Raw genomic sequence first — 27,462 nt, forward strand, 5'->3', positions numbered from 1 at the left:
ATACACACAGAAATACATACGCACACATACACAGTCCTTTGTAGTTCTCATACCCTTAGTCTGCACTCTGATTTTCATCATTATATCACAATCTGAGCATATTTTACACAAAATACTTGGGACTAGAAGTGCTTGAGATTTTAGGTGTTTTTTTTAAAATTTTGGAATATTTTCATGTATCTAACAAAATATCTTGAGGAGACAACCCACAGCCAAACACAAAATGCATCTATTCTTCATATAAGCTTAATTATTTGGCTGAAGGTAATGTTAGACAATATTCTTTTATAATCTTCTACATGAAACAGAGCTTCCTGGTATGAAATTATCCACTTGGGGTGTTACGTCAGTGCCCAAGAAGTTTCAGTTTTGCAGCATATGGAATTTTGGTTTTCATACTACTGATGTTCAACCTCTATATCTCCATTTCTTATTTGCAGATCTGCATCGATTTCCCTTAAAGAGAGAGATGATGCCTTTAGATTTTCAATGATTAGCACATGGCTGGTGCACCAAACATATTTCTGAGTGAGTGAATGAATGAACAAAGCAACTTCTGCACCCACCTAAGAACAAGAAAAGAAGGGGGAGGCTGTTTTTGTCCTAGTCATTAATACGTCTGCATCTCATATTGGAGTGTCTGGGCACAATATCTGCCTTGATTCCTGATTCCAGCTTTGCTTCCATGTAATGTTGACTGTGGAAGGCGGAAGCAAAGCATTAGGTCACTGTCAACTACACACAAGACCTGGATTGAGTTTCAGGCTCCTGCCCTCAGCTCCAGGCAGGAATTGCTGTAGGCATTTAGGAAGTGAACCAATGGAAGGGAGTGTCTTTCTAGGGTGTCTCTCTCTCTCTCTCATTCTCGCTCTTCTCTCTCTTGTTCTTGCTCTTTCTGTCATAAGAAGGAAAGAAGGGAGGAAGGAGAATTTTACTATGAAAATGATAAAAAAAAAAAAAAGTTTAAAAAGATGGTAAGAATAGAAAGGAAAAGACATGAGTGAGAAACTATATACCAGGAAATTGATTATGGTTGATGATGGGATAGAAGTTCTGCAATTGTCTATTTATAGTGAATCACAGATGCAGTACATTCAGAAAACTCTGAGGATCTTACAGAACAGAGGGAAGAGCAATGCTCACATCATAATTACCTAGATGTCTGCTGGTTGTTCAGGTTGTTTTGGTCCCCTAAAATCAGTCCCATCTATAAGCATGGTACTCCTAGATGCTAGACAAGGGAGGATGGAGTGCCAACAAAACATGAGCCAAATCAGGAATCTTACTTCCCTCTTTAAATTCACTGCTCTGTCTAGTTTATTATCTCCTGCAGATGCTTTCCCCCTCCACCTACCATACACTAGCTTCCCTACTGTGGCCATCTTTCAACCATCACTTAACTCCACATCCTCACACTGGATCCAGCACCTAGGAAATCTGTTCAACCAGAAAGAGTCTTGACCACTTCCACCATTCCAGAAGACAACTGGAAAAACAAAACTCGAGTCTGTGAGCTAATCCTCCTACTTCAAACCAGGGCTGTAGTAAACCTGAAAATCCTTCTAGAAAGGCTGCGATAATTTCCACACGTACAGTCTGAGAAAGCTGACCCAACAAGACCTATGGTAAGAGATCACCACATGCTTAACTTCCATCCCCAAGCCATCCTTTACAGCGATGAGGGTTAGTAACTGGAAAAGTAGGCCTGCAGAAGCCGTGGGCTTTTATCTTTAGACTTCAGCAGCTATTCATCAGCATCAATATTTTAGAACTTAATCAACTGAGCTCTACTCTGAGTCTGGAACAGCGACATTATCATGACAACTCACCGCATCCTGACAGCTGAGGACCTCTAAGATGCTGTTGAGCAACTCCACGCAGCACTTCTTCTCTGGGACTTGGTGCTGTGCCTCATCCTTCTGCTCCAGCAACTTCTTCAGCTCCTTGGTGATGACGGGCAGTAGAATGTCCCGGCATTCTACAAGGAAGGTAGTTCACAGGAATGTGGATTTCTGTAGTTTTTATGTATGTGCATAGACACAGATCTATATTTACCATGTATAAATTTTCTATTAAATAAGTAATTCATGAATACATTCTTCTTAACCCCCCCCCCCCAAATCCTAAATATTAGATATGGCATAGTGATGAACAAGCTACCTGAGATGACTGCATTCCATATTGAAATGTCTGAGTTCAAGTCTTAGCTCTGGACTTCACTGCAGCTTCGTAGTTTCTTACTAATGTGCCCTGGGAGGCAGAAGGTATTAGCTCAAGCGGTTGAGCCCCAGCTACCAACATGGGAGACTTGAACTGAGTTCCTGCATCCCAGCTCAGCCCGCCTCATCTGGGCCACTGTGAGGATTTATAGAAATGTGTACTCTGAAGCAATAGATAGAAAGTCTCTCTCTCTCTCTCTCTCTCTCTCTCTCTCTCTCTCTTTTCCTCTCCTTCTCCCTCTCTTCCTCTCTCTCTCCCTCTCTCCTTTCCCTCTCTTCCTGTCTCTCATTCTTTTGATTTCGCTTTTCATTTAGATTATAAAATATTACAGCTAAAAGTTTCCAAGATCTTTTCATGCAACTCCACACACTTATATTTCAGTATGAAACACAGAATCATATTATTTTTTACTTTTTTAAATTCTTATTTTCTATTATATAGTTTTGTAAGTATAAGGCTATCCCCATGTCTTCCATTTACTTATTTTTATAAAAGGGGTGCTCAGCATCTTTATTTTTTTTCACTCATAAGCATTTCTTAGAGTTCTTACTATGTTATGACATATGGGAAAAGCTTAATTTTTTTAACTGTTCTGAAGTGTTCTCCATTACATGTACTTGCTTATTTAGCCATTTCCTTTTTGATCAACATAATCCACTGGTACAAATAGCACAAAAGTTAATAATTTTCCACATTCATACTCATGTACATTGCATTCATCTTAAATAAATTAAGTCGCTGGCAGATAATGGTGTCTCTGTTGGTATTGCTGTATTGGGTAATTTCCAGAAAGTTCTGAAGCCCTACACAAGTTTCAGCACTATACTCCCCTTCAAAATAGAAGACTTGGGGCTGGGACTATGGTGCAGCAAGTTAAGCCTATAACCATGTGAGAGACCCAGATAAAACTCCTGACTTCTAACTTCAGATCAGCTCAGTTTCCCATTTGGGGAGTGAACCAACGAATGAAAAAGGTTTCCTTCTCTCTCTAAATCTTTCTTTCCAATACAACTAAATAAATCTTAAAAAAAAAAAAAGGAGCAATGTGGAATCTACAATAGAATACAAGTAGAGAGAGGTAGAAGTCACTTTTCTTTCTACATCCTTTTTGGCACAGCTCCCTCACTGCAGTCCAAGAAGGCAAGCTGCTATGGGCTGTAGCCCTAGGGGAACTGTCACGAGTTTCCCTGTTCCCTTGTAGACAGGTGCTAGGCACCTGACCCCAATTAGGATGGTCTCTCAAAACCAAATCATGAAGAAAGGCACAAGGTTCCTGACAATAACAGCTGCCATGACTAACATACGTCAAGTGATGAAAATGTGTGAGGCACAGTCTTAACTATCTGATGTAAGTTCAGTTCATCTACCCAGGGACTCCTGGAGGAAATTCTATTATCTCCTTATTTTGCTGATGAGAAAACAGGGTCTTGATACATGTACAGATGTGTGCACAGATTCAGTAAGGGGTGACTCCAAAGTGGGTCAGAGATGTACTCTCAATCACTGTATGGGGAATAGATTCTTCTGGAGCCTGGTCATCCTCACAGAAAGACCCTGGGCAGGCTGCCTACATATGCCCACACTTCACCTCCCAGCACCATCCTAGTCTCTGCTCACTGATCACAGATTTCCCAGGATTTCCTCTGAGTCTGGGAATCATTGCCTGTATTCCAAAGATAATCTTTTTTCTTGCTCAAGTTAGCCAAATGGTGTTCTGTGTGAGCAACTAAAGCATCCCAACTGGTAGAGTTACAAAGTGCTGGCAGAGAGAAATGGGCTTTGGTTGGAAGGCTCGTGGAAGATTTTACACACTCTAACAGAATGGTGTGAGTCTCAGTTTGTAATTAATGTAACTGGTCCTTTCTGAGTGGACCACAGTGTAAGTTCCACCACAGCTAGACTATCATTCAAGTACCTGACTCAGGACTTGGGTCACAGGAGAGTCAGCAAAGCTTGGTGGGTTGAATGAGAGAGATGGCAGTGGAGATAGCCCCTGAAGCATGGTCAGTGTTGCCAGATAAAGAGTAAGTAAGAGTTCAGAGAACAGTGGATTACTTAGAATTTATAGATCCAGGGTTACTGCAATATTTTCTTAGAGGGAGAAAAATGAGAGTTAAGATGTCCAAGAAAAGCTCTTAAGTGCATGGTAGATGTTCTGTCTATGAAAACAAAACATAAACAGCAAAACTTTTCATTTAACTCTGCTTAAAATCATAAATAAAATCATAGGCTACAGGTTTAATGGTACCTTGCTTTTATTCACCTGGTTTATTCACCAGGTTTAATGATACCTTATTTTATCCCATGAAATTTAAGTAGCAACAACGCAGACAGGAGAAATTTGTACTTTAAGGAATCACTGCCCTGTTGATTTTGGAAAGTACAAGAAGACACTGGGTTTGCCGTGAGCCTGTGTTTAGACTGATAGGAAGTTGGATGGCAGGCTATTTATAGACAGATGTCCCTGTCATTTAGATTGAATACAGTCTTTGTCCATAACTTATCATCACAATGTTGACTTACTGCTCAGATTTAATTTTTTTAAAAAAAAGATGTATTTATTTTTATTGGAAAGTTAGATATACAGAGAGAAAAAGAGACAGAGAGGAAAATCTTCCATCTGGCGATTCGCTCCCCTAGTGAACAATGGCCAGAGCTGAGCAGATCTAAAGCCAGGAGCCAGGAGTTTCTTCCAGGTCTCCCACATGGGTGCAGGGTACCAAATCTTTGGGCTGTCTCTGACTGTTTCCCCAGGGAAACAAGCAGGGAGCTGGAAGAGAAGCAGGGCCCCTGGGATTAGAACCAGTGCTTGCAAGATGTGGACTTTGGCTGCTAGGCTACCGCACAAGGTCAGATTTAATTTTCAAAGGGGGTAAGGATGTTTCCCACAGTGAGCCCAGTGTGATGGCTCAATGGGTAAATCCTCACATTGCAAATGCTGGGATCCCGTACCACCGGTTCATGACCCAGTTGCTCCACTGCCTATTAGTTTCCCTGCTTGTGGCTGGGAAAGCAGTGGAGGACGGTCCTATGCCTTGGGATTCTGCACTCATGTGGGAGACATAGAAAAGCTCCTGGCTTTGGGTCAGTTCAGCTCTGGTAATTGCAGCCACTTGGAGAGTGAACCAGCTGATAGAAGACATTTCTTCTCTCTGTAAATCTCTTTCCAATAAAAAATAAATTGAAAAAGAAGTTGTTTTGCACAAGTTTCACTACAAAATGTTTTTTTTTTAAGATTTATCTATCTATCTACCTACCTACCTATCTATCTGAAAGGCAAAGCAACACAGAATCAGAGAGAGAGAGAGAAAGGGAGGGAGGGAGGGAAGGAGGGAGGGAGGGAAGGAGAAAAGAAGGGAGAGAGGGAGGAAGGGGGAGAGATATCTTCCATCCACTGATTCACTTCCCAGATGGCCCCAAAGCCAGGCCAGGTCTGAGCAAAGCCTAAGGTAAGAGACAAGAATTCTATCTAGGTCTTCCACATGGGTAGCAGAGGCCCAAATACTCGGGCCATCTTCTGCCTTCCCAGGTATCAGCAAGAAGCTGGATCACAAGCATAGGAGTTGGACTTGAACCTGAATTCCAACACAGGATGTTAGTATCACAAGTAACAGCTTAACATGCTAAGCAAGAACACAAACCCCAAAAAGTGTGTTTTAAGAACTGTCTTTCAAAGGATATTGACTTTTAAACTTTTCACTTGCTAGAGAAATGACACATTAGAATGTGTGTCACAGAGTGGGAAATATCATTTGAAGGGGATAAACGCTTTGTTCCTACAAACTGCAAGCCTCACCAACCTCATGACTTTTGCCTACCCAATTATGCACTCATTAATATTGTCATGATAAGTTCAGCTCAGAGATAAGAGCTGTGAATTATCTGATTATGTTAGATAAGGATTAGAAAGTCTATTTGGAAAGTACATTTTGCAACTAAAATAAATAGAAGATTAAAAAAAGAGAGTGATCTAAGATACAGTAAATCTTGTTGTCTTGCAAAAGAGAGTCACCAAAAGCTGTGCTCTAAGGAGATTTGAGTCACTGCATTGTATAGTGTAGCTTGGACGAGGAAAAGGCCTCAAAGCAGTGATCCTTGAAGATGCCCTGGAAATAAACTGAGGTGATGATAATGATGTCTGAACTGCTGGGGTCCCCTCCCCTAAATTCCTCCGTTGAACACAACTGATGTGTCTTTTGTTGGATCTAAAGAATTGATAAGGCCTTTAAGGAGAGTGCAAAGAAACAAATCAAGAATGGTAACTAACCTGAGTCCAAAGTGTAAGAAGACAATTTTTTTTCAATTTCTTTTCTTTTTTCTAAATACATGTTTATTTTGTGTTTTGAATTGTAAGGTACAATTTTGTATAGGCTGGGATTCCCCCCAAACTCCCACTCCCCGTCAGATTTTTCCCATTTTGTGACAATAGTGTAGTCCTTCATAAGGAATCATAATTCTATCAACAAGAGACTGATAGAAGACAACTTTTAAGCACTAAAGCAGCCTTTTGGGATTCAAAACTAGAAGCCATCTAAATGTTCTCCATCTGTGAACTGAGGTCACAAGAACTTCCTGAAAGGAGGTCTGTAAAAGAAGCGAACCGATTAACCCACTCGCTCAGTTAATTAGCTCAACCATTCTATCAATACGTTATACTTACTGAGGGATGGCTATGTGGCAGTTACTAATTTGTGGTGAATCAGAATAACCAGAGGTTAACCACCCATCACAGCCACAGAGCCAACACACAAAGAAGCGGACTGGATGGATAGATAGATTGATAGAAAAAAATCCTAGTGCTCCTTCTTTGGGGAGTGGCAGCCTATTAAATGGCAATTAGAACTTGGAACAACTGAGGTCAGGTTTTTCCTTAAAAGCCCACTTTGTTACTTCTCTGTGGTATCCCAATAAGATCCCATTACAAAGATACGAATCCAAAACAGTCAGCTGATGCATTTCAGACATCATTTCCTTGGGTAGTCATTGGATTCTTTTTAAGTTGTACTTGAAATTGAGTTAAATAAGTAGACACTCAAAGAAAGTCCTGGTATTGAGCTCCCTGTCCCTGCAAGTGTTTGAGCAGCAGGTAGCTGCCTATGGAGTAGATGAGGAGCCAAAGTGCCAAACGAATGGCTAAAGTGAATGATTATTGAAGCCCCGTCCAAAAGCCAAACGTCCCATTCCACACAGGTCTAGAGGAAATGGCAAGAGGAAGAATATATTTGCTAAGTGGAATGTGGACAGGTCTTCAGTGAGAGCTGCAGATCAGGCCCCAGGGGAAGCAATGATTTAACAATCTGAGAGGCACTGTTCTTCCATATAACCAAAACCAGCATCCCCATAAAGTAGAGGCTCAGGCACTGAAAGTCAGCCAGGTCTTTGCTGAGGAAACCATCAACAAGGTGGCCTGTTTTTCAGAAAGTACTTTGTCTTCCCTCTAACGACGATTTCGCAGAAACGTCTGGCTTCTCTGTTTTTAGATGAAATAATTTTTCTCATTTGTAATTGGAACTGTAAAATTATATTAGTTTGTAATGCTTCAGGAAGCAGCATTTATAAATTGTTGCTTGATTGTCAAGCAAACACACAAATGGTTCCAATGATAAATATCACAAAGCCTTAAATCAATCTTCATGGGCAGAGGTAATGAGTATCCAAGACCTTCGCACTCCTGTGGCGTTCCTGCTTCAGGTCCCCAGTGAGTGACAAAGCCTGGGAAATCTGCCACTGGGTGACAGATCCAAATGGAAATGCACACAAACCTCTGAGGAGTCTGCAGAGCTACTCAATTCTCTGTATTTTAATCAGAAGGATTTTTTTTCCCCTCCAAGTAACTGCAGAAAGGAAAATGCAATATTTCTGGGCTCTGCTTTTTCCATCTTCAAAAAAAGTATGGTCACAGGCAGTCAGTGCTGCCTGCCTGAATAATAGCCCACTTGAAGGGTGATGTCCTTTGGCAATAATTTCATGACTCAGGGATGCTTCAAACAACGTGGTCCTTTTTCTTGCCCATTGCTCCCCAGGAGCAGCCCTATAGAAAGAACAAAATGAACTGCTTCTTGGCTAAGATCAAGTGGAAGAACAAATGGAGATTCTTTTCCCACGTTGGAAAAACCACCTTGAAATGCATCAATTAAAAAACAAACAAACAAAGCAAGCTACTGCAACCTCAGCCACAACCCCAGCACCAAGAGGGAAAGATTCTCAAAGCCTGCATGTGAACTAAGCATGTTCCCCAGAAGAGAGTAAAGCTCATTGGACTTCACTCTCTAGGAGTGGAGGCAGCCTTATTCACACAGTCAGCCCAGCACTTGTGAGCACCACCTCTGATCGTGCCTCTCCATCCTCAACAGCCAGTCCAGGATGAAGTTAAATCCATCTACCATCCTCAAGCCAACTTCCTCCATGTCCCGGGTCAACTGTCCAAATGAATTTCCTTGGTCTCTACACACTCTGGATATCCTGGAGCAACTTTCCACTGTTTTAGAGTGGCTTTCCATGAACCCTTGGCATAGCTAAAGACCATCTGTGGGTCAACCCTTTCTTACCTCTCCACCCTCAACACCTACAGCCCCTGTTTTTCCTAACCCTGAGCTCTCCTCATACTTAGCAAATTTTGCACATATCACTTTCTTTTCTGGAGTGCTCTTAGCTCAGCCATCTTCATTACCTCATTTTTCTGACGTTCTTCATGTTTATTTAGGTGTCAAATCCCCTAGGACAATTTCCCTGGTACCTCTGACTTGATTCACTCTTTCTTGCAACCTTGTAGCATCCAGACTATATGCTACAAGGTCATGGTCTATGCAATAGGAAAATCAGTGAGTTGGGTGTGTTTTTTTTTTTTAATCTGTAGTGAAGACAAAAAGGTAACAATCCATCTCCAGGAGTTAGGGATACACCACCATCCCTTCAGATCTTTTGACATGCACCAATTCAACACTAGCCTTATGGCAATCCACAGCTACTCATCCTAGTACAGAGAGGGGGCCTGCAGAGACCTGGGATACAACACAATGATGGAGAACAGATGCCATTGCTTCTCCTCCTCCACAACATAAACAGATAAGCAGATGAAGGCACCTTGCATTCCTGCTACTCTGTGATCCCAGGCATACCCCAGTTCCACCATTGGAATGGAGAGCTTTTAGGACATTCTGGAGAATGAATCACCAGGTTTTCTCAGCAAACACAGGGCTTGTGTTGGGAGCCCCGTCCCCTACCGCCTACACTTCTAAGCCTGATTATAGTGGCCTGCATTTGAAATTTCATTGCATTCACAGCCAGGGCCCTCACTTATTCATCAACACGGATTAATTGATTTTTCAATCCTGATTGATTTTTCACAGACTTTAAAGGTGAAATTTGTTCGGCTCTCACCAAATTTCTATTGATCAGAAGGTGAACTAAGCTCAGCTCAACTCTCCTGGCAAGGGTCTGTGACTGTCAAGGTTCACCTTGTGCCTTTTGACATGCAGGGAAAACCCCAAAAATGAATCCCAAAGTCTGGCAGGCAAGACTGAACCCTGTCAGTCCCACTCTGCTGCCTTCCTTTCTCAGGCTTGGGGAGCATCTGAAATCATCAGAGACCACTTGGTTGGATCAACTAGACAGGCAGGACTTCTGCAGACGCAACTCTGGCCTGACAGTTGGCAACTGGCTCATCACCACCTCCCGCCTCCAGCCAGCGTGTCAGGAAGAAAACTAATTCCGCCCACTGGGAAATCAATAACTATCCACAAACTTCATATTCCAGTTGAGGTCGCGGGCCTTCCACAAACTCTACTATCATTTCCCACCACCACACACAAGCATGTCGGCTCCTCCTGATTCATGTCCCTCCCTGCATAACATCCTAATTACAGTCTCCAGGCATCACCCCTTGGCCTTCCGCCCAACTCCCTCACCATGTACATCTCTACTTGATGAACCCCTAGGGCCAAGCTACGGCTCCCTAGCTAGACAAACAGCTTATTTACAGGCTGGAAAACTTAGTGGCTGCTCAATTCTCTTCAAGTAGTATAAAAGGAAGAAAACAAAATCAGACAGTAACTTTTTAAGAGGAAAATACTTTAAGAACTTGACCCCTAGGTATTCATGTAAAGTCTGAATCATGCTCTGACTTTTTACCACATGTCCTTTATTTTTCAAACACATAAAAATGTGATTTTGCACTGTACCTATAAGCAAACATGATAGTGAATTGGTATACGCCATTCAGAACCATACTAATAGCAGGGAGGATGAGTTGGTATTTAATTGCTACAATTTTTAAGAAGTGACTATGTCTGCCCATCCCCATCCCCTCCAAGTCATAATTATATTCTGAAAGCCCTGTGACTCCACATGCAACAGATTTAAATCCTTAGAATATGTGTATATGTCTATCCCATAGAAGGGATCTTCAAAGAGGTCATGGAAATGAAAATTTAAAAGAAAATGCACAGACTTCATACATTTTATGCCAGAATAAACTTATCTTTTAATTTCAATTTTCCATAAAGACTCATGTGACAGACTAGTGAGATGTTACAAACAAATGTTATCTTAGATCAAACTCCCTAGGAGCAAACTCTGAGGGGCTGCTTGGGTGAAGGCAGCATTCTAGGGTGTTCCAGAGAAAGCTTCCATAAGTCAACCTAATAGGGCATTCAAGATTCTGGTTGGTTTGCTTAATGGTTGGCTAATGTTTACTGTTATTTATAAAAGTTACTGTCCCAGAGAATAAAAAATAATACTAGAATTAAACAATAGTAGGCATTAGTCAACTCAATCAATTAGTTTCATCTCAGTCACTTACACTGTTCATTTTTCAATGTAGCTTCAGTGGGCGAGGCTCCCTCATCCCATTGTGGTTGACTAGTGGACAGCAATTGTGACCTTTAGTCTGTTCCTTCCTTTGCCACAATGCATAGTGAGACTCAAGGATGAGATGCCCAATTTCAATCAAAGCAGGTCTTCCACAGTCCCTAACACAATCCTACTCCACAGTAGGATTCTAATAAGTGTTAGATGAATAAATGAGTGTTTGCTGATGGATAAAAGGGGGATTTTTCCTACACTTCAGGCAAGTCTTAGAGTCAGAAATCTGTTTAGTGTTGGGTTATTTCAATGTTCACTACTCTGCGCTGCAGGTTATAGCAGCTAAGGGGCGAGGCCCTCCATTAAAGGAGGAATTGTGTGTGTTTCTTTACCTTCCCATCGCCCTCTGAACAGCCCTTGTAACACAATCCCCCATCTGAGGCTTCATCTCAACACAGGGGAAGTTATGAGGAAGGTTTGAATTGCAGCCTTGCTACAGCCAAGCTACATGACCTCGGATAGGTCACTGCACTTCTCCTCCCCACAAAAGGGAGATTAGGATGTCTCTTTCATAAGAAGGTTAAAATAAAACAAGATTCATATTCAGTTGCAGCGACTAAGTGTAATGAAGCATTGGGAGGTAATTCTATGACTAAGAAAGCTTTTTAATCCAAAACAGAGAATGTTGAACCTTGAAACTCCTTAAACTCCGGTTAACTTATATACTCTACAACATCTGTGCTAGATATGCCGGGAAGAAATGGACTTGAAGCTATTTATCTGCATCATTCAAAAAATACACTCTTTCAATAACCAAACTCAGAGAATTGAATTACAAGAGGTGGGTAGAAAATGAAATGATGAGGATATATGACTCAGATTTCCATTTTCCTTTTTGCATTGGAATAAGACAAAAGGAGAAATCCAGCAGGCTCTCTCTAAATGCCCCTTCTCATTTCTGTTTGCAACTTAGAATAATAATGCCACTCACCAACAATCCTCAAGCCACACTTGAAAAGTCCTGTATCGCTGTCATCACAAAACTCACAAATCCCGAAAAGAACAAAAACCAACAGTAATGTTTCAGATCAATATGAGCAGCTAGCATTTTCTTTCTGGAGAAAGCTCATTAAAAGCCTCTTGCTTACATTTTAACACTAACAAAGGGGCCCTTCATTTCAGAGAATTAAATGAGAAAACCCTCCTGGATTCCCGCATTAGCGAAGTGGAATGGCTGTGTAATTGTTTCCAAGCACCATCTGCTGTGCTCTGTCCAGCACCTTCCCCACATCAGTTCCACAGCAGAAGAGCTCCATGCGTGTAAAGCCTGGTGTTGTTTATCACAGAGGGAAAACGAGAAGTGTGATATATTTCAAAGAAGCTGAAGAACTAGCAGCAAACTTCAAAGAGTTAGAGGGGGGTAAAATCACTGCCATTCTCTTCCCTATAAATAAAAATGGAATTGGGGAGGATTTATCCTCTGGCTTGCTTCTGTGTGAAAGCACTGGGGCCAAGCAGGTGGAGAACAGAGACAGCCCAAGGGCAGGACTCATGCCTGCTTCTTTTCCTGGATGTGTGCACAGCAGCAGCACCCATGTGAGCGCTTCCCTGCAAGGCCCAAAGCAAAGAGTGATTTAAGAAATGAATCACACACTTAGGCCCAATATTTAAATAAGAGGATCAAAGAGGTTCTGCTTGGACTCCAAAGCAGAAGAACTAACGAAGAGTGTGAGATGGAAGTAAGCGGAATAAAATACCTACCTGGCAATGGCATGTAATGAGCTCTCTGTACAAAAGTAAGCCAATATGTGATCTTCACCCCTGGGGCAGTCCAAGTACAATACAAAAAAGGAGTCAATTGACAGGAACAGTATTAAAGATATATACAATGAAGCACTTTCAATTATGTTCAGTCCCTGCTGATGCATCTCAAACTGTACTCCTAAGAAACTGATATTAATATTTTATTTGGGGTATTACTTGTTCATATATTTATTATTAGCTAGACTTATTTCTTTATGTGCTTCCATAATACAAAAGAAATAAAAGAAGAAAAATCACATGCCAACAGCAAAGTTAACTTAAAGGCTCCAATTACTCTCCTTGGGACAATAAAGGCAATCATTGATCACTCTAGATTTTGGGATCATTAGGGCAGAAGAGTATCAATTCCTTGCAGGAAATACAGCTTTGTCTGGCACTAAATTTTTAAAGGTATTTTTCAACTTGAGTTTTGATGTGGATGTTCTACATTGAGTTTTGTAGTGATTATCTGCTTTTAACATCAAATTGTGGAATTTTAGCTCTGAAAAGAACCAGACAAAAAGTAGCATTTGAACTCATTTGACTACATTAGTGCTAATGTAAAATGTGAACAGGGAGGGCACTCCATGTCTTTATACGTGTCTTTACAAGACACTTCAACTTTTCTTCTCCTGCACCTAACAACTGACAAGCATCACATACAGCACGGGATGGGTAGGACCAGGATGTAGGTGATCAAGACAGAAAAAACAACCAGATTCAAGGCATGCTCAAGAAAGATTCCAAAACCTTAGTGATTAATTAAAAATGAAGTATGAGTCACAAGAATATTTGAGCTCCAAATGAACGGCAGAAAAAAAAATTTAAAAGGAGGTTTTCATGAACAGAGTGAATGTTGTGGGAAATGATGACAACTCATCAGGACAAAGGCAGCTGCATATGCCTGAAAATGATCTAATATGGATGTGTAAGCATCACTCATGGAGCTACACACAAAACATGCATTAATTATGGCTGCCTCTCACCAAAAAGACTGTACAAGGGTAACCATTTGGTGGAGATCATGAAGACCATGATGAAATGGGAAAAAGGAAGAGGAGGCCAGAAAAAGAGAAAGGAAGAAACGGAAGAGAGGAGAGAGGAAGTGGTAGGAGGGAGTATAAATGCAGAGAAGGAGAGGCGGCAGTAGCAAGTGGGGTCTGGATAGGGAATGAGAGGAGAGCATGGCCATGGAAGACTGGGTCGCCGGAGATCAAAGGAGCTCAGAAACATGAGGAGTTTCCACTTGAAATTTTTAGATTGTCACAAGGACAAAGTTCCTATGGATTCACTGAACTGCTACCTGGCCAGGGGACCTGACTATTCATGATGTTTGTGCACATGGTCACTACCCCAAGTGGTGCCTGTTGGGCAGGAGCTGGAAGGAAGAATTTTCTATGACAATCAGTCAGTGACTACATCTCATGAACACCTACAAAGCCTCCCTAGGAGTATCCAAGTCACTGTTAAACTCAAGAGGCCGAGCCAAGGCAAAGGGATCAACCAGACTCATGAGAAGAGGAACGACGAGAAAATGCAGGCATTTCTGAGTCCCCGATTTCATCATGATGTAAGTGCTGCACAGTCAGCAGATGTCTACAATGTGGCAGTGAACAGCCTGTGGAATCTTAGTTACTGTCTCTGTGGTCTTGGACAACCCATGTAACACTCCAAGTCTTTACTTTTTTGGATAGCAGAGTCAATAACAGTATCTTTCTAAACAATGTTGTAACAATAAAGTAATATGTGTAAGGTACTTGGAGCCAATAAAGCATAGGCCTCTAGCAAATGCCATGAAACTATTATTTTTTAAAATTTAAAATTCCCTTAGGCTACTTTTTAGTATAGTAGCCTAACATAGTAGCTAAAATTCTCTTTAGGCTACTGTATCTTAATACAGGTGGAAGTCATGTGGATGTAAACATATATTAAAAAAAAATCACTTAACTGTATACCTAAGATTTGTCTATTTTACCCTACTTCATATTAAATTAAACATATTTATTTACAATGACTTGGATTTATTGCTTTGCCTGTTTAAGATCTAATCAATGAGATCCAGAAGGTCAAATATGAGGCTTAAACTATTGCACCAAGACTCATAACCATGAACTTGGACTCCACAGCTTGTGTTCTTGAGGACTGGGCCGGATGGGTCCGTATGTCAGCTCAATCTTGGTTGTGCAAAGAAGCAAGACAGCAAACATTCAATTAAAGACAGTGTTCCAGGCCCAGTGTGATAGTCTAGCAGCTAAAGTCCTCACCTTGAATGCGCCGGGATCCCATATGGGCACCAGTTCTAATCCTGGCAGCTCCACTTCCCATCCAGCTTCCTGCTTGTGGCCCGGGAAAGCAGTCGAGGATGGCCCAAAAGCTTTGGGACCCTGCACCTGCATAGGAGACCTGGAAGAGTCTCCTGGCTTTGTATCAGCTCAGCTCTGGCCATTGTGGCCACTAGGGAGGGTGAATCATCAGAAGGAAGATCTTCCTCTCTGTCTCCTCCTCTCTGTATATCTGCCTTTCCAAAACAATTTTTAAAATTATTCTAAGTACAACTTGGAAGCTCTCTAGCCATCAGGAGACAGTGGTTCCTCCTCTAGCTCTCCCATTGTTTCTCTCTCCTTTCATCCTCTTCTCATCTCAGCTCAGTTCCATTGTCTCATTAACCATTATAGCCAAGATCCTTGCCAATGAGCATCTGGCCTGGTAATGGAGCACATGTATACCTGCTGGAAAACACCTCTCCAACAGTGACTAATATCTGAAGAGAAGTCACCATGAGCTCGCCAAATTCCTCAGGAATCAGAAGGCCACAACCGAGGAAAGCTTGCCAGCGTTAAGTACTCATACAGCGCTCATGAAGATGAAGGGCATCAGCTGAGGAAGAGTGAGGGACTATAATTTACGAGGTGCTGGAGAAATTAATTTTGTATGCCTCTTCTATTAGCAGTGTGTCTGAATTAATTTTAATATGCAAGTTATTATGTTAATCTTTGATACTAAAAAAGAATGTATCATCATTAACCTTCCTAGCCCTGAGTTTAGCAGTGTAGGCTTTTTATTAGCAGTAATAGCAAGTGGCATTATTTCTTGGCATCTCAATACCACACCTATCTGTATGCAGTTCCACTAGTCGTTTTGTAAAACCTCTGCTGATTCAGAAGCACATTTGTCAAACATTTGACTCTAACTGCCCATAAGTCATCAAGAATTGACTCCGCCTTCCTTTTCTTTCTCTCTCTTTTTTTCTTCAGTTCCCTTCAAATGAGAAATAAATTTTCTACTGAAGGAGCAGTTCACAAAAACTCAGTCAGTTGAAGAAGTGCTACAGGATGGAGGTACACCGGTGGGCTCTCTGGGATGCCAATGAAAGGCAAGTACATGCAAGGCCAGCAGGAAGTTCTCTGAAAAGCTACAAGATTCCTGGATGACAGTTACAGCCCGGAGGAAACGTGTACAGGAAAACAAATTAACAGATTGCAAGGTTCATGATTAAAAGAAATGAAGAAAAAATTACACAAATGGTGTGATCCAGTACATCTTTCTTTCAATGTATTCACTTGAAATTGGTAAGTTACAGACAAAACACACAAAAGTTCTATACCACATTCTGATGAATTAACGTAATTTTCCATTTCTTCTATACATGCTAATTGGTAGAAGCTGATCATAAGGGGAAAACATTTGGTAAATTGTCATCATTGTCTTTTCTGTTCACATCTTCTAACAACAGCAGGATAATCAGAAGTTAAAGAACTTAGGGGACAAAAGAGGAACATTAGGCCCAAAATGTCTTAAAATAGAACTTCTGAAATGGAATCCCTGAAAAGTAAAACGAGTCACCATTCTCAACAAAAGTAAAACAGTCTCCGTTCTCTTTATCATTTAAAATATGAACAAAAAATATCTGCATTCTGAAACTAAACTGGCTGCCATGGTCTTGTTGTTGTTGTTGTATTTTTATTTATTTATTTATTGGCTTCTAGAAAATCTACCAGTTAGGAGACTGCTGGCAGATCTGACTTCAGGGCCCCACACAATAGCCTAGCAGCTAAAGTCCTCGTCTTGCAGGCACTGGGATACCATATGGGCACCAGTTAGCATTCGGGAGGCTCCGCTTCCCATCTAGCTCTCTGCTTGTGGCCTGAGGAAAGCAGTCAAGGGTGACGTAAGTCCTTGGGACCTGTACTTGCATGGGAGATGCAGAAGAGGTTCCTGGCTCCTGGCTCCTGGCTCCTGGCTCCTGGCTCCTGGCTCCTGGCTCCTGGCTTTAAGATCAGTGCAGCTCTGCCCATTGCAGCCACTTGGGGAGTGAATCATAGGATGGAAGATCTTTCTCTGTCTCTCCTCTACTCTGACTTTTCAATAAAAATAAATAAATAAATCTTTAAGAAATCTGACTTCACCTTCAATGTGTGAATAGTGTTTTCTAAATCTCCTTTTCGATAGAATGACTGAGGGCAGGTGCAAAACAGAGAGAGTATGCATAAGAAGGAAACTGGGACATGGCCACATCTGTACCCAAAGGCAGAAAGAAATTATTTTCTAAGTTTTAGTTAATCATTGTTGTTGTCAACTGGAGTCCCAATATGTACTCTTAATAATTTACATATTGTATTGTTATTTGCTTCGTATTGTTTTTTCATTTTGACCTGCATGCATTTGATGCTATACCTCCAGTGGAGGGAAGCAGTCACCATCGATACAATAGAGAGGAAAGCCATACTGACCTCTTACAGGTGATTACGCCTGAGGTCTGCCTGTCTCTGTTAGTGAAGGAGATTTATAGAGGAATATCAAAACAGAAAAATAGATCAAAATAGAAGAAGAACACAATCCTGGCCGTGATCAGGAACGTTGGGAGAGCTGGAAAACGGGCATGATATTGTTTCCTTCGAGATGGAACTTTACCTGGGCACACCTGTAACTATTTTTCAAGCCAAGAAAAACCACTGAGGTACAGAGCCTCCCTTGTGAAACGTAAGGGAAAAGGTTTCTAATCCCAACCCCGTCATCAACCCAAATGTGATCTGACCTAGATACTATTCCTTTTCTGATCAGTTTCCATGGCTATAAAATGAGGTCAGATTGAGCAACCTTTCCAGGGAACTCTTCAACTGCACCAATCTGTGTTTCATGAAAACTTTGAACATGTTCAAAAATACATCACCATGTAAAGCTGTGGATGTTAATTGCATTCACCCTATTACCTGAAACTCTTACCAGGAAGAAATGGCAAAGCTTTGAAAAGATCAGCTATCTGTGACCAAACAGCCTTTTAAAACTGCTGTGTTGGGAAAAAACAAATCAATGAAATTGACTGCAATCCATGCACAGCAGACAAGAACGATGCAGGGTGTGTGCAGTGTATCCCTGGTCTTCAGAAGCCAGTGGGTTGTAAGGCATTCCTTTAAATCACGGTACAAGTTATCACCTCCTTACTTCTTGGACCAAATAACAGTTTGTAACAGTTGGGTAACATCAGTGATGATTTCAAACTGTCAGTTTTCTCTTGCCCTTCCAAGGAGGAAAAAAAAAATGATTGCAAGAAATAAATACAGGCACTTCACACATTAAAGATTGTCTAAGCGGGGTGGGCATTTGGCATGGCAATTAAGATGCCACTTAAGATGTATACAACCTGTATGACAGTTCTTGAGTTTCAGCTGCAGTGTTAATGCTAGCTCTGGGAGGCAGCAGGTGAGGGCTCAAGCAGTTGGGACCTGGACTGAGTCTCTGGCTCCTGACTTCAGGTCGGACTTTCGGGAGTCAAGCAGCGGATGGAAGATGTCTGTCGATTTCTTTCTAACACTCAATTCCTTTCTCTCTTTCTTGCCCCGCCTTCCAGATAAATAAAATAAATAAATATTTTTTTAAAGGGCTAAGGATGTGCAAGCTTGCTCATTCTGCAAGATTTGGCACCGTTAAACAAGTTTCTCCATTTGTAAAATAATGACAACAAGGCTCCCATTAGCAATTTTAAAAAGTAGCTATTATCATAATTACCATACTACACATATACCCTCTTTCTCACAGTTTTTAGCTGTCTTGCCATCCAGAAAGAGTCAATTTCAACAACACTTTATTTTTTAATACCCTAAGTTTGCTCCAACTCTGAACTGATAATAAAAATGAACATAATAATTATAAATGAATAATTTAAATGAAGCTAATAATTATAGTACTTTTAAGCTATCATTAATGGAGCATTTACTACTACCCAGGAACTATGCTATGTATTACTTCATTTAATATTCACATTAACCCCAATAGTATCCACATTTTACTGATAAAATTATGGGAGTCAAAAGAATGACGTGACGTTTTCAAAGTCACAACTAGATACAATCCAGAAGTTATGGAACAAAATTAATAAGTCCTGCATTTCTCTCTAGGATTCAACACATCTTTAGAAAGGAGATGACTCAAGATACCTTAAGGCCAAAATCAAGATCTTGGAAAAAGCTAGAGGTTAGTAAACTTAACTTACTATATGCCAAGTAGGTATAATTTCTGAAATTCTGTTTCTTTTAAAAACATTTTTTGCTGTTTTGAATACTAAATAATCATAAAATTACTAAACTGTCTCCTTTGAAGTCCCATATATTTCATTTATATGCAAAGTCTTCAAAAAGTTTGTGGAAAATTTAAAAGTTCACAGAAATTGTGATTGCAAAATACTATGAAAGGACTTGGAATTTTTGTACCAAAATAACTTCCTCTTTGGAGTTCACTTTTAATAAATTTTTAAGTACCTTCTTATCTACCTATAGAAAATTCATCCTGCATTTCAAATAAAGAGTGCTTCATTCTGCATATGAAGGCAACCGCCTAAAAGACCTGGTGTCTTACCACCTTTCTGTTGTCTAAAATGCTACTCAATACTTTGTTTATATGAGAAGATTAATAATCAAATATTGAATTGGACAACCAATCCTCAACATTACCTCTCTTCACTAAAAAGGTGACTCCGAATTTACCGTGTCAGAGAGACAGTTCAAGATACATGTCTCTTCAAGATGTAACACAAAGCTGCTACAATTCAAACAGCCTACTACCGCCACAAAAATAGACATACGGATCAATGGAACAAAGTTAAAACTCCAGAAATTAATCCATACATCTACAATGAACTAATCTTTAACAAATGAGCTAAAAATCACTCCTTGAACAGCTTCTTAAAAAAAAAATGGTGCTGGGAAAATTAGACCACTGCATGCAGAAGTATGAAAAAATATGACTACTTAACATTCTTATCAAAAACCAACTCACAATGGATCAAGGATCTAAACTCAAGACCTAGAACATTCAAATTACTGGAAGGAAATATAAGGGAAATACGTTAAAACTTTGGACTAAGTGACAATTTTTTTAATAAGACTCAAAAAGCACAGGCAATAAAAGTAAAACACCAGGCCCAAAATGATAGCTCCTCCACCTCCAAGCACTGGGATCCTAACTGGGCACTAATCCATGCCCTGGCTGCCCCACTTCCCACCCAGCTCCCTGATTGTGGTCTGGGAAAGCACTGAAGGGTGGCTTAAGTCCTTGGGACTCTACACCCATATGGGAGACCCAGAAGAAATTCTGGCTCCAGCCTTTGGATTGGTTCAGCTCCAGTTATTGCAGTCATTTGGGAAATGAACCAGAGGATGAAAGATCTTTTTTTCCCTGTATCTCCCTCTCTCTGATATTCTGCCTTAACAATAAAAAAAAATTAATCTTAAAAAAATAGCCAAGTAGAATTATATAAAGCTAAGAACCTTCTGCTCTTCCACAGAAACACTCAAGAAAATGAAGACAATTGACACAATGCTATTTTTTTTTCACCTGTACTTCTGATGATGGAACAACGTCCAGAATACATAAGAAGCAGAAGAAAGACATTAACAACAACAAATCAGTTACAGAATGGGCTCAGAGCAATCACAGACAATTTTTCAAAGGATGAAACACAAATAGCCACCAGACACATAAAACGATGCCCAGGATCACTAGCCATGAGGCAAATGCAAATGAAAACAACAACAACGTTTCACCTCACCCCAGTTAGAATGGTTATCATCCAAAAAAATGGAAAAACAAATGCTGGCAAGTTTGTAGAGAAAAAGGTACCCTAATACACTGCTGGCAGGAATGTAAACTAATATAACCACTATGAAAGACAGTATGAAGATTCCTCAGAAATCTAAAAATCCATCTACCATATAACCCAGCTATCACACTCCTGCGAATTTGCCCAAAGGAAATGAATCAGCAATATAAAAGAGACTTACCTCCACACCATGTTTATGGGAGCTCAACTCACAAGAGCTAAGATGTGGCATGAACCTAGATGTTCATCAACTAAGGACTGAACAGAGAAAGTGTGACGCCAGAGAGAACAAACTGACCATAGATGAGAACAGGTAAGGCAAAACAGGAACACAGCTGAGAAACAGAGGTCTGACAGTGTTGAATAAACCGAGTTCCTCTAAGGGAGTAAATATTCTTTTCTCTCTAATTTCTGACTCTCAGGCCCAGAAAAAAAGGACCTGCAGATCTGGGCCCTGCTTTCCAGGACCAGCCACGGAAACAAAAGCACCACAGAGGGCTGCCCAGTGTTCCTCTATAGGTGGACAGGAGACGGCAACAATTTGCACCAGGGGAACCAACAGCAGTAAGCAGTCTGGCTGCCCAGTTGTTTCCTCTCTAAGGAATGGCAGCAAGAAAGATCCGTTTTACCTTCCACACCTCAGGGCCTACAGTCGATGGATGTGGCTGAGATCCCCCGATACATTAGGACAAGGCAAGCACATAGCTCATACTCAGGGAATTATTTTTTCCTGTTCCTGCTGAGCCACAGCTCAAATGGGTCCCATCACCCATCATGATTTGCAGTGGGTGGTGAGCTCCTGACATGTCATAAATGCCCTGTGAGGTGACTGGGACTTGCTCGATTTCTCAATGCAGGCATCAGACAGAAAGAAGAGCGTCCTGCTGGATTATAATTGATCTTGACACCTGCCACTTCAGCTAGAGGTGCAGCCCAGAATCCCCCTACCTTCAACCAATCAGAGCACCCCATTACATTTTTAGGTGCTAGCATATCCGGGATATCAGTGGAGACAAACACTGGTGAGAAATAATTGTTTAAGAATCACACAAACTGGTGCAGGCAGAGAAACATCCCCCTGTGAGTGGGCCAGTGCTTTCCTGACTGCTACCTACTGTCTGGGGGGGTGGAGGCAGAAGTCAGGTGGTGGTGCATTAGGCCCCACACCAGGAAACACAGATGTGCTCCTGATAAACCTCCTGATGACACACAATGATCTCTGTGGACAATGTGCTGCTGTGGCCTTATCTGTGTACAATGAGTCCTTCTTTGTATTCTGTGTCAAGCTGACACCAGTGCTGTCAAGAGTCCAGGAGCACACAGTCTCTTCAAGCAGTTTGAATAGTCCTAGAGCTTGCTGCATCTTTTCCTGCGCTGTCCTGGCAACACAGAATCACAGAGATGGGTGGGGTCTAAGAGAGCCAGCTCCTTGGTCAGACATGGTTCGAATGGAGTCCAGATAGGTTAAATGATCCAAGGATCCAAGGTCCAAGATCACACAGTTTGTTAGTAGTCTTTCCAGGTTAGCGTTTTAATCCTCTAACTTTGAGTACCATGTTTTTTTCCAGTGGACATTATTGTCTTTGAGGTACTCAGGCACCTACTCAGTGCCAATGATTCCCACACAGAGAAAACACTAACTCTTTACATGAAGTGGTAAAATCAGCATTGAATATGTACAAGGGAAAATCTGGAGAAGTTCAAACCAGAGATGTGATGTGCAGTGGTTTGGCTTATGATAAGCTAAATATGAACAAGGAGGAATTCCCTACCTGGACAGAAGCTGCCAGTGTTAAAAGACTCAGTGGTGCTACTGGGTGCAAATGCTTTAATACACCATCTTAACTATTTGAGAGAGCTGAAGAAAGATCACATGAAGAGAGTATTCCTTAATGACCCAACACACAATTAATATACACCCATGGATACATACACATGCGCATGCAAATACACACACACTTATGAGCGCAAAGACCCAAATTTGAACAATTTCATCAGAGCTGACTCAATTCCTCACGGTACCACAAGCACTTACAACCAGAAAAGTGGCAATTTTCAGGACAAAGTGGGCTTCAGGCTGGGTAAGAACCAGTCAAATGCTTCTTGGCATGGTACCGACAGGGTTGTTAACTCAAAGGAATTAAGGCAAAAGACATGTTGGTAGGAAAAACACGCTTCCCTGAAATGAAATTAGTCTGTGTTGTGTTTGAGACTAAAATAATGCACACCTTGGCATGGTATGTTTCACTTTTTCAGATGACCCATTAAAAAATGGGTTAGGATTATCTCTGGAAGGAAAGGTGAAATGGGATGAATTCCTGTAACTGCTGTAAGGCCTAGTTTCTCTGTATGGTAATCGTTGGCACTGCCTACGTGCTTAAGTGCTTCAAAGACAATCATGTCCATTGGAAGAAACATGATACTTGATGGACCTATAGTCATTCACCACATCTACCCCACAGCCTGGATCCCAGAGGAACCAGACAAGGAGAACCTTCCTGAGGACTGGTGGATGCAAGAAGCAGACTTGGGAAGTTCAGGCTCAAGATGAGGGCCAGGGACAAGGTGGAGTTCCTGCGGGGATGGAGCAAAAGCAGCAGATTCCAAAAGGGGATTCTACAGAAGACATGTGGTGGTAGAGTAGAAGACAGAGACAATCAAAGACACAGAATATGATTAAACCAAACTGCTGGAAGCTGCCATGGCTGACCCTGACCCTGAACCCACCTGCATCAGAGCCACCACCTCTCCATGCTTTGAGTTTCTCCAGAAGCAATCTTTGAAAAAAGTCCCAATAAGATGTGGTCCTAGAAGCTCTGAATGTTTCCAGTAATTAGACTCTAAAGAAGCCACCTGAATCATTGAAGGCATTTTTTTTTTCTTTTTGTTTCTTCTGTAAAATGGACTGGGGCAGTAGATTTGAACCCATGTGAACCACACTTAACACTTCAACTGAACCCAGGTGTCAACATGTGTGGGGTATGTGTGTGCGTGTTTGCGCATGTGTGCGCACGTGTGCGCGCACTCACTGCATTTGTTTTTTAACTTTGAACAGACGTCTTTAAAACAGTTGTAGGTTCACAGCAAAACTGAGTTCTCAGATCATCCAAGCCCCTCCCCTTCCACTAAGAACATTATTCATCAAGGCCGAATCAGTTTTTTCCATTACACCCCAAAAAATTAAATAAATAAAGCAAGAAGAGGAGGGGAGAGGTGACACACTTCTTTTGGCTCGGGATATTTTACTTGGGTTTCAGATGTATGGGTAGGTACGTGCAATAAGTAATAGGAAGGCACAGATTATAGTTACATATAGGTGGGAGATCGAAACAAGTGAGATGGACTTGACCAATAGATGGGCAGGTGGAGGATAAAGACACACACAGAGAGTAGGATGAGACAGACAGGCGGGGTAGATAGACAGATATTTGTCTTAGTAGGATCAAGGGTGTGTAGGCTTGCTTGTTATGTGCACAGGGTGAATCCTCCTCAGAGTTCTCTGAGTTGGACCATTTCTTGGCAGCAGGTTGTTAACACTTCTTCCAGCTCAGATGTTTGATATGCTAGTGTGCTAAAATCTTTGAAACACACACACCATACACAATCTATTGGGCAACTCATCACAATCCTGCCAAGCAAGTAGGACAAAGTAGGTTTTTAACAACCTCATTTGACAGAAACAGAAAGCTCATAGAGCTAAAGTGTCAAGCACAGCCCCCAACCTCTTACAGGTATCCTCTTGACTTTGTGCCTACAGTGGTGAGGGTGGAGATTCAGTAAGAGAGGAGCACAATATGAGCCCATTGTGGAGCTTACTCACCATTCCAGTCCTTCAAACGGCTTGACCATAACCTGACAAAAGTTTACAAGCACAAATATATCACTTGTGGCAATGCTGAATGCTGGGAACACGGTGGTATTTCAGTATCATATGAAGTTAGGAGCCTGCCGTTAGACAGCTCCTGTGCCAGTAAGCGCAGAAGGGTACTTACAGCAGCCCCATAAGACAGAGTTGCTGTGAGAACTCATGAAGATAATGATATATGATTGTCTGCAGAGTGCACCACCAGCATGTTAGTAAATGCCCAATAAACATAACTAAGAAGTCAGGTTCCTCCTACAGAGGAGGACTTGTTGCAATGGAAGTGCTGAGTGTGGCAGCACATAAGAGCTCAAACCTTAAAGCCTCTCATGGCAACTGGCATGGATGCAGAAACACTAGGATGAAACTAATTCACGCTTCTTATCTGAGCGATGAGGACAGGGAGACTGAACAACAAATCCATTGTCTAGGTTGGAATATATAGAAAACCTCAGCCCTGAACATGCAGACTTCATGACTTTTAATTCTGCATTCTACTACACTATCAGATAATTAAAATAAGAGTAATATTAGTCACACTGATGATGATGATGACAACGATGATGATGATGATGATGATGAAACCCCATGTGTGAGCCTGTGCTAAGTATCAAACCTTGGCTTGCATCTCACCAGCACGATTTCACTCAAAGTTCGCAATAAACAAAAATGGAGTGTGCTCCTCTCATACTGTTTCCATTTGACAGATGAAATATTTGATTTTTCTGGGGATGAAGTGTCATGTTGAAAGTGGCAAAATCAGGACTTGATTCAGGCCCATCATCTAAACAATTGGCTGGCACTGTGTGTGCTCAGATCAGAAATTGGGAATCTCTCCTCAACTAATTTTACCCTCTTTAGCTAAGTCATCATTAGAGTCTCATTTGCTTTTGGATAATTGGCTTCCCTCCTTGCTACGCTGTCTGGTTCCATTTGGGTGATCTCTCATGCCAGGATGGTGTCATGTTCAGCAAATCTACTTGGGATGCCTGGGGATAATGAAGGCCCTTCGTTGTGTGGTTGCTGAATACTGAAGTGCCTGGTAGTGCAGAGAGCGTCCACACACAGACACACCCTATGCATCAAGGATGATAGTGGTGCAGTGGGAAACACAGGGTCCCCTCTCACCGTGCAGCCTGTCACTCAACTTCCTTACATGGGCAGTACCTGGCATACTATGTACTGAATCTAGCACACAATCAGAGGGTAAAATTCTGTGGGGTGTGTGTGTGTGTAAAGAGGAGAAAGGGGCAAAACTCCAGACAACACTAGGGAAGCTCATTGAGATTCATCCCCAACAGTAAATAAATAATGAGAAAGAGGACCACAATCTATTAATGCTATGAATTCAAGTGATTTTTCTAGTATACAATAAAATGAATCTAAATATCCATAAATAAGAATACTGAAACCAGTTATGTATACAACAAAGTCCTATGAAGTCCTTAAAAAATGGAACGGAAAAGTGCTCTCAATAATTCTCAGTGAGACAAGCAAATTACAAACCTGGTAAAACAATACCCCAATTATACAAAATATATGATACAAGAGAGAGAAAGAATAAGCCATGGTTATCTGTAAATCGTAACATCACAGGCACTTTTATGCATTTCCAAATCTTTTACAATAAACTCACAATATCTGGGTAAGTCTAATCTCCATAAACAAGAAATGTCGCTTCCTGCCCCTCTCCTTCTTGCCTGCATCCCAAGAGTGAGCCTGGCAGAGCATCTGGTGTGATCTGAAAACTCGATTAGCAAGGCTATGGGTCAGGCAAGGATACATTGAGTTTTGTTGAAACTTGAGAGGCAGAATCTGTGGTTCGGGCAATCTAAGCTCATCTATACATGGCTGTCCAGAAAGGGTTTATGTCATACTATCTCCTTAGTTCAGCAGCCAGCCTCTACATCCACCTGTGCCTTACAGTGCAAAAGCATTATTCTCATTGAACTTTAGCACAATCATCCTAGAGTTTTATTTCTAAATATAATAATTACTATAGAATAAAAATAAAAGAGTAGATAAAGAGACAATGGTACATCTACCCCACAGTACTACTCACCCATTTAAAAGAATGAAATTCTACCATTTGCAGCAAAATGGTCCCAATTAGAGAGCATTATGTTCAGTGAAATAAGCCAATCCCAAAAGGAAAAATATCATATATTCTCTCTCTGATATAAGGCAGTGTTCATGCAAACTACAAGATCAGCAGGTATATAGGTAAGCACTTATATACATATATTTATCTAGAGGATCTATGTAATGGAGGTAAGTATACAATGAAGTGGGGCTACGCTGCAGCAAGCATCTGTATTTTTGAATAAAAGATGGACTCCCAATGAAGCTGTTAAATAGATCTTGACACTAGAACACTGGACTTTATATCATTGCCTATACCTACAATGTCGGCATACACTTAAATAGCAGAATGATGGACTTGTAGCTGTTGTTAAAGGACTAAGCTATAGTTACAACACAGGGGAAAAGAGTGGGTGGTGGTAGTTAGGAGACAGGAGAGCGTGGAGGAGGAAATCCCTAAGCCTAAGGAACTATATCATGAAAAAAAATAGGAATTTCAATAAATAAATAAATAATATAATATAAAATTTGTATCTAGATTTTTTTTTCAATAGAACCTGCCTTCCTGGGTCCCTATGTAGCTTTTGGTGGTCGGTCT

General features: G+C 41.2%; 1 protein-coding gene across 1 annotated transcript in view; it reads right to left on the reverse strand.

The window, feature by feature from the left end:
• DOCK2 (dedicator of cytokinesis 2) overlaps positions 1–27,462 on the reverse strand; it is a 387,891-nt gene that overhangs the window by 246,954 nt on the left and 113,475 nt on the right. The window contains exon 26 of the mRNA XM_040982635.1: positions 1,830–1,978. Coding sequence (XP_040838569.1) covers positions 1,830–1,978 — 149 coding nt within the window. The remainder of the gene's footprint in view (positions 1–1,829; positions 1,979–27,462) is intronic.

The sequence above is a fragment of the Ochotona curzoniae genome, unplaced genomic scaffold, assembly GCF_017591425.1.
Source record: "Ochotona curzoniae isolate NIBS_2020 unplaced genomic scaffold, NIBS_Ocur_1.0 contig_1, whole genome shotgun sequence".
Classification (NCBI taxonomy): Eukaryota; Metazoa; Chordata; class Mammalia; order Lagomorpha; family Ochotonidae; genus Ochotona; species Ochotona curzoniae.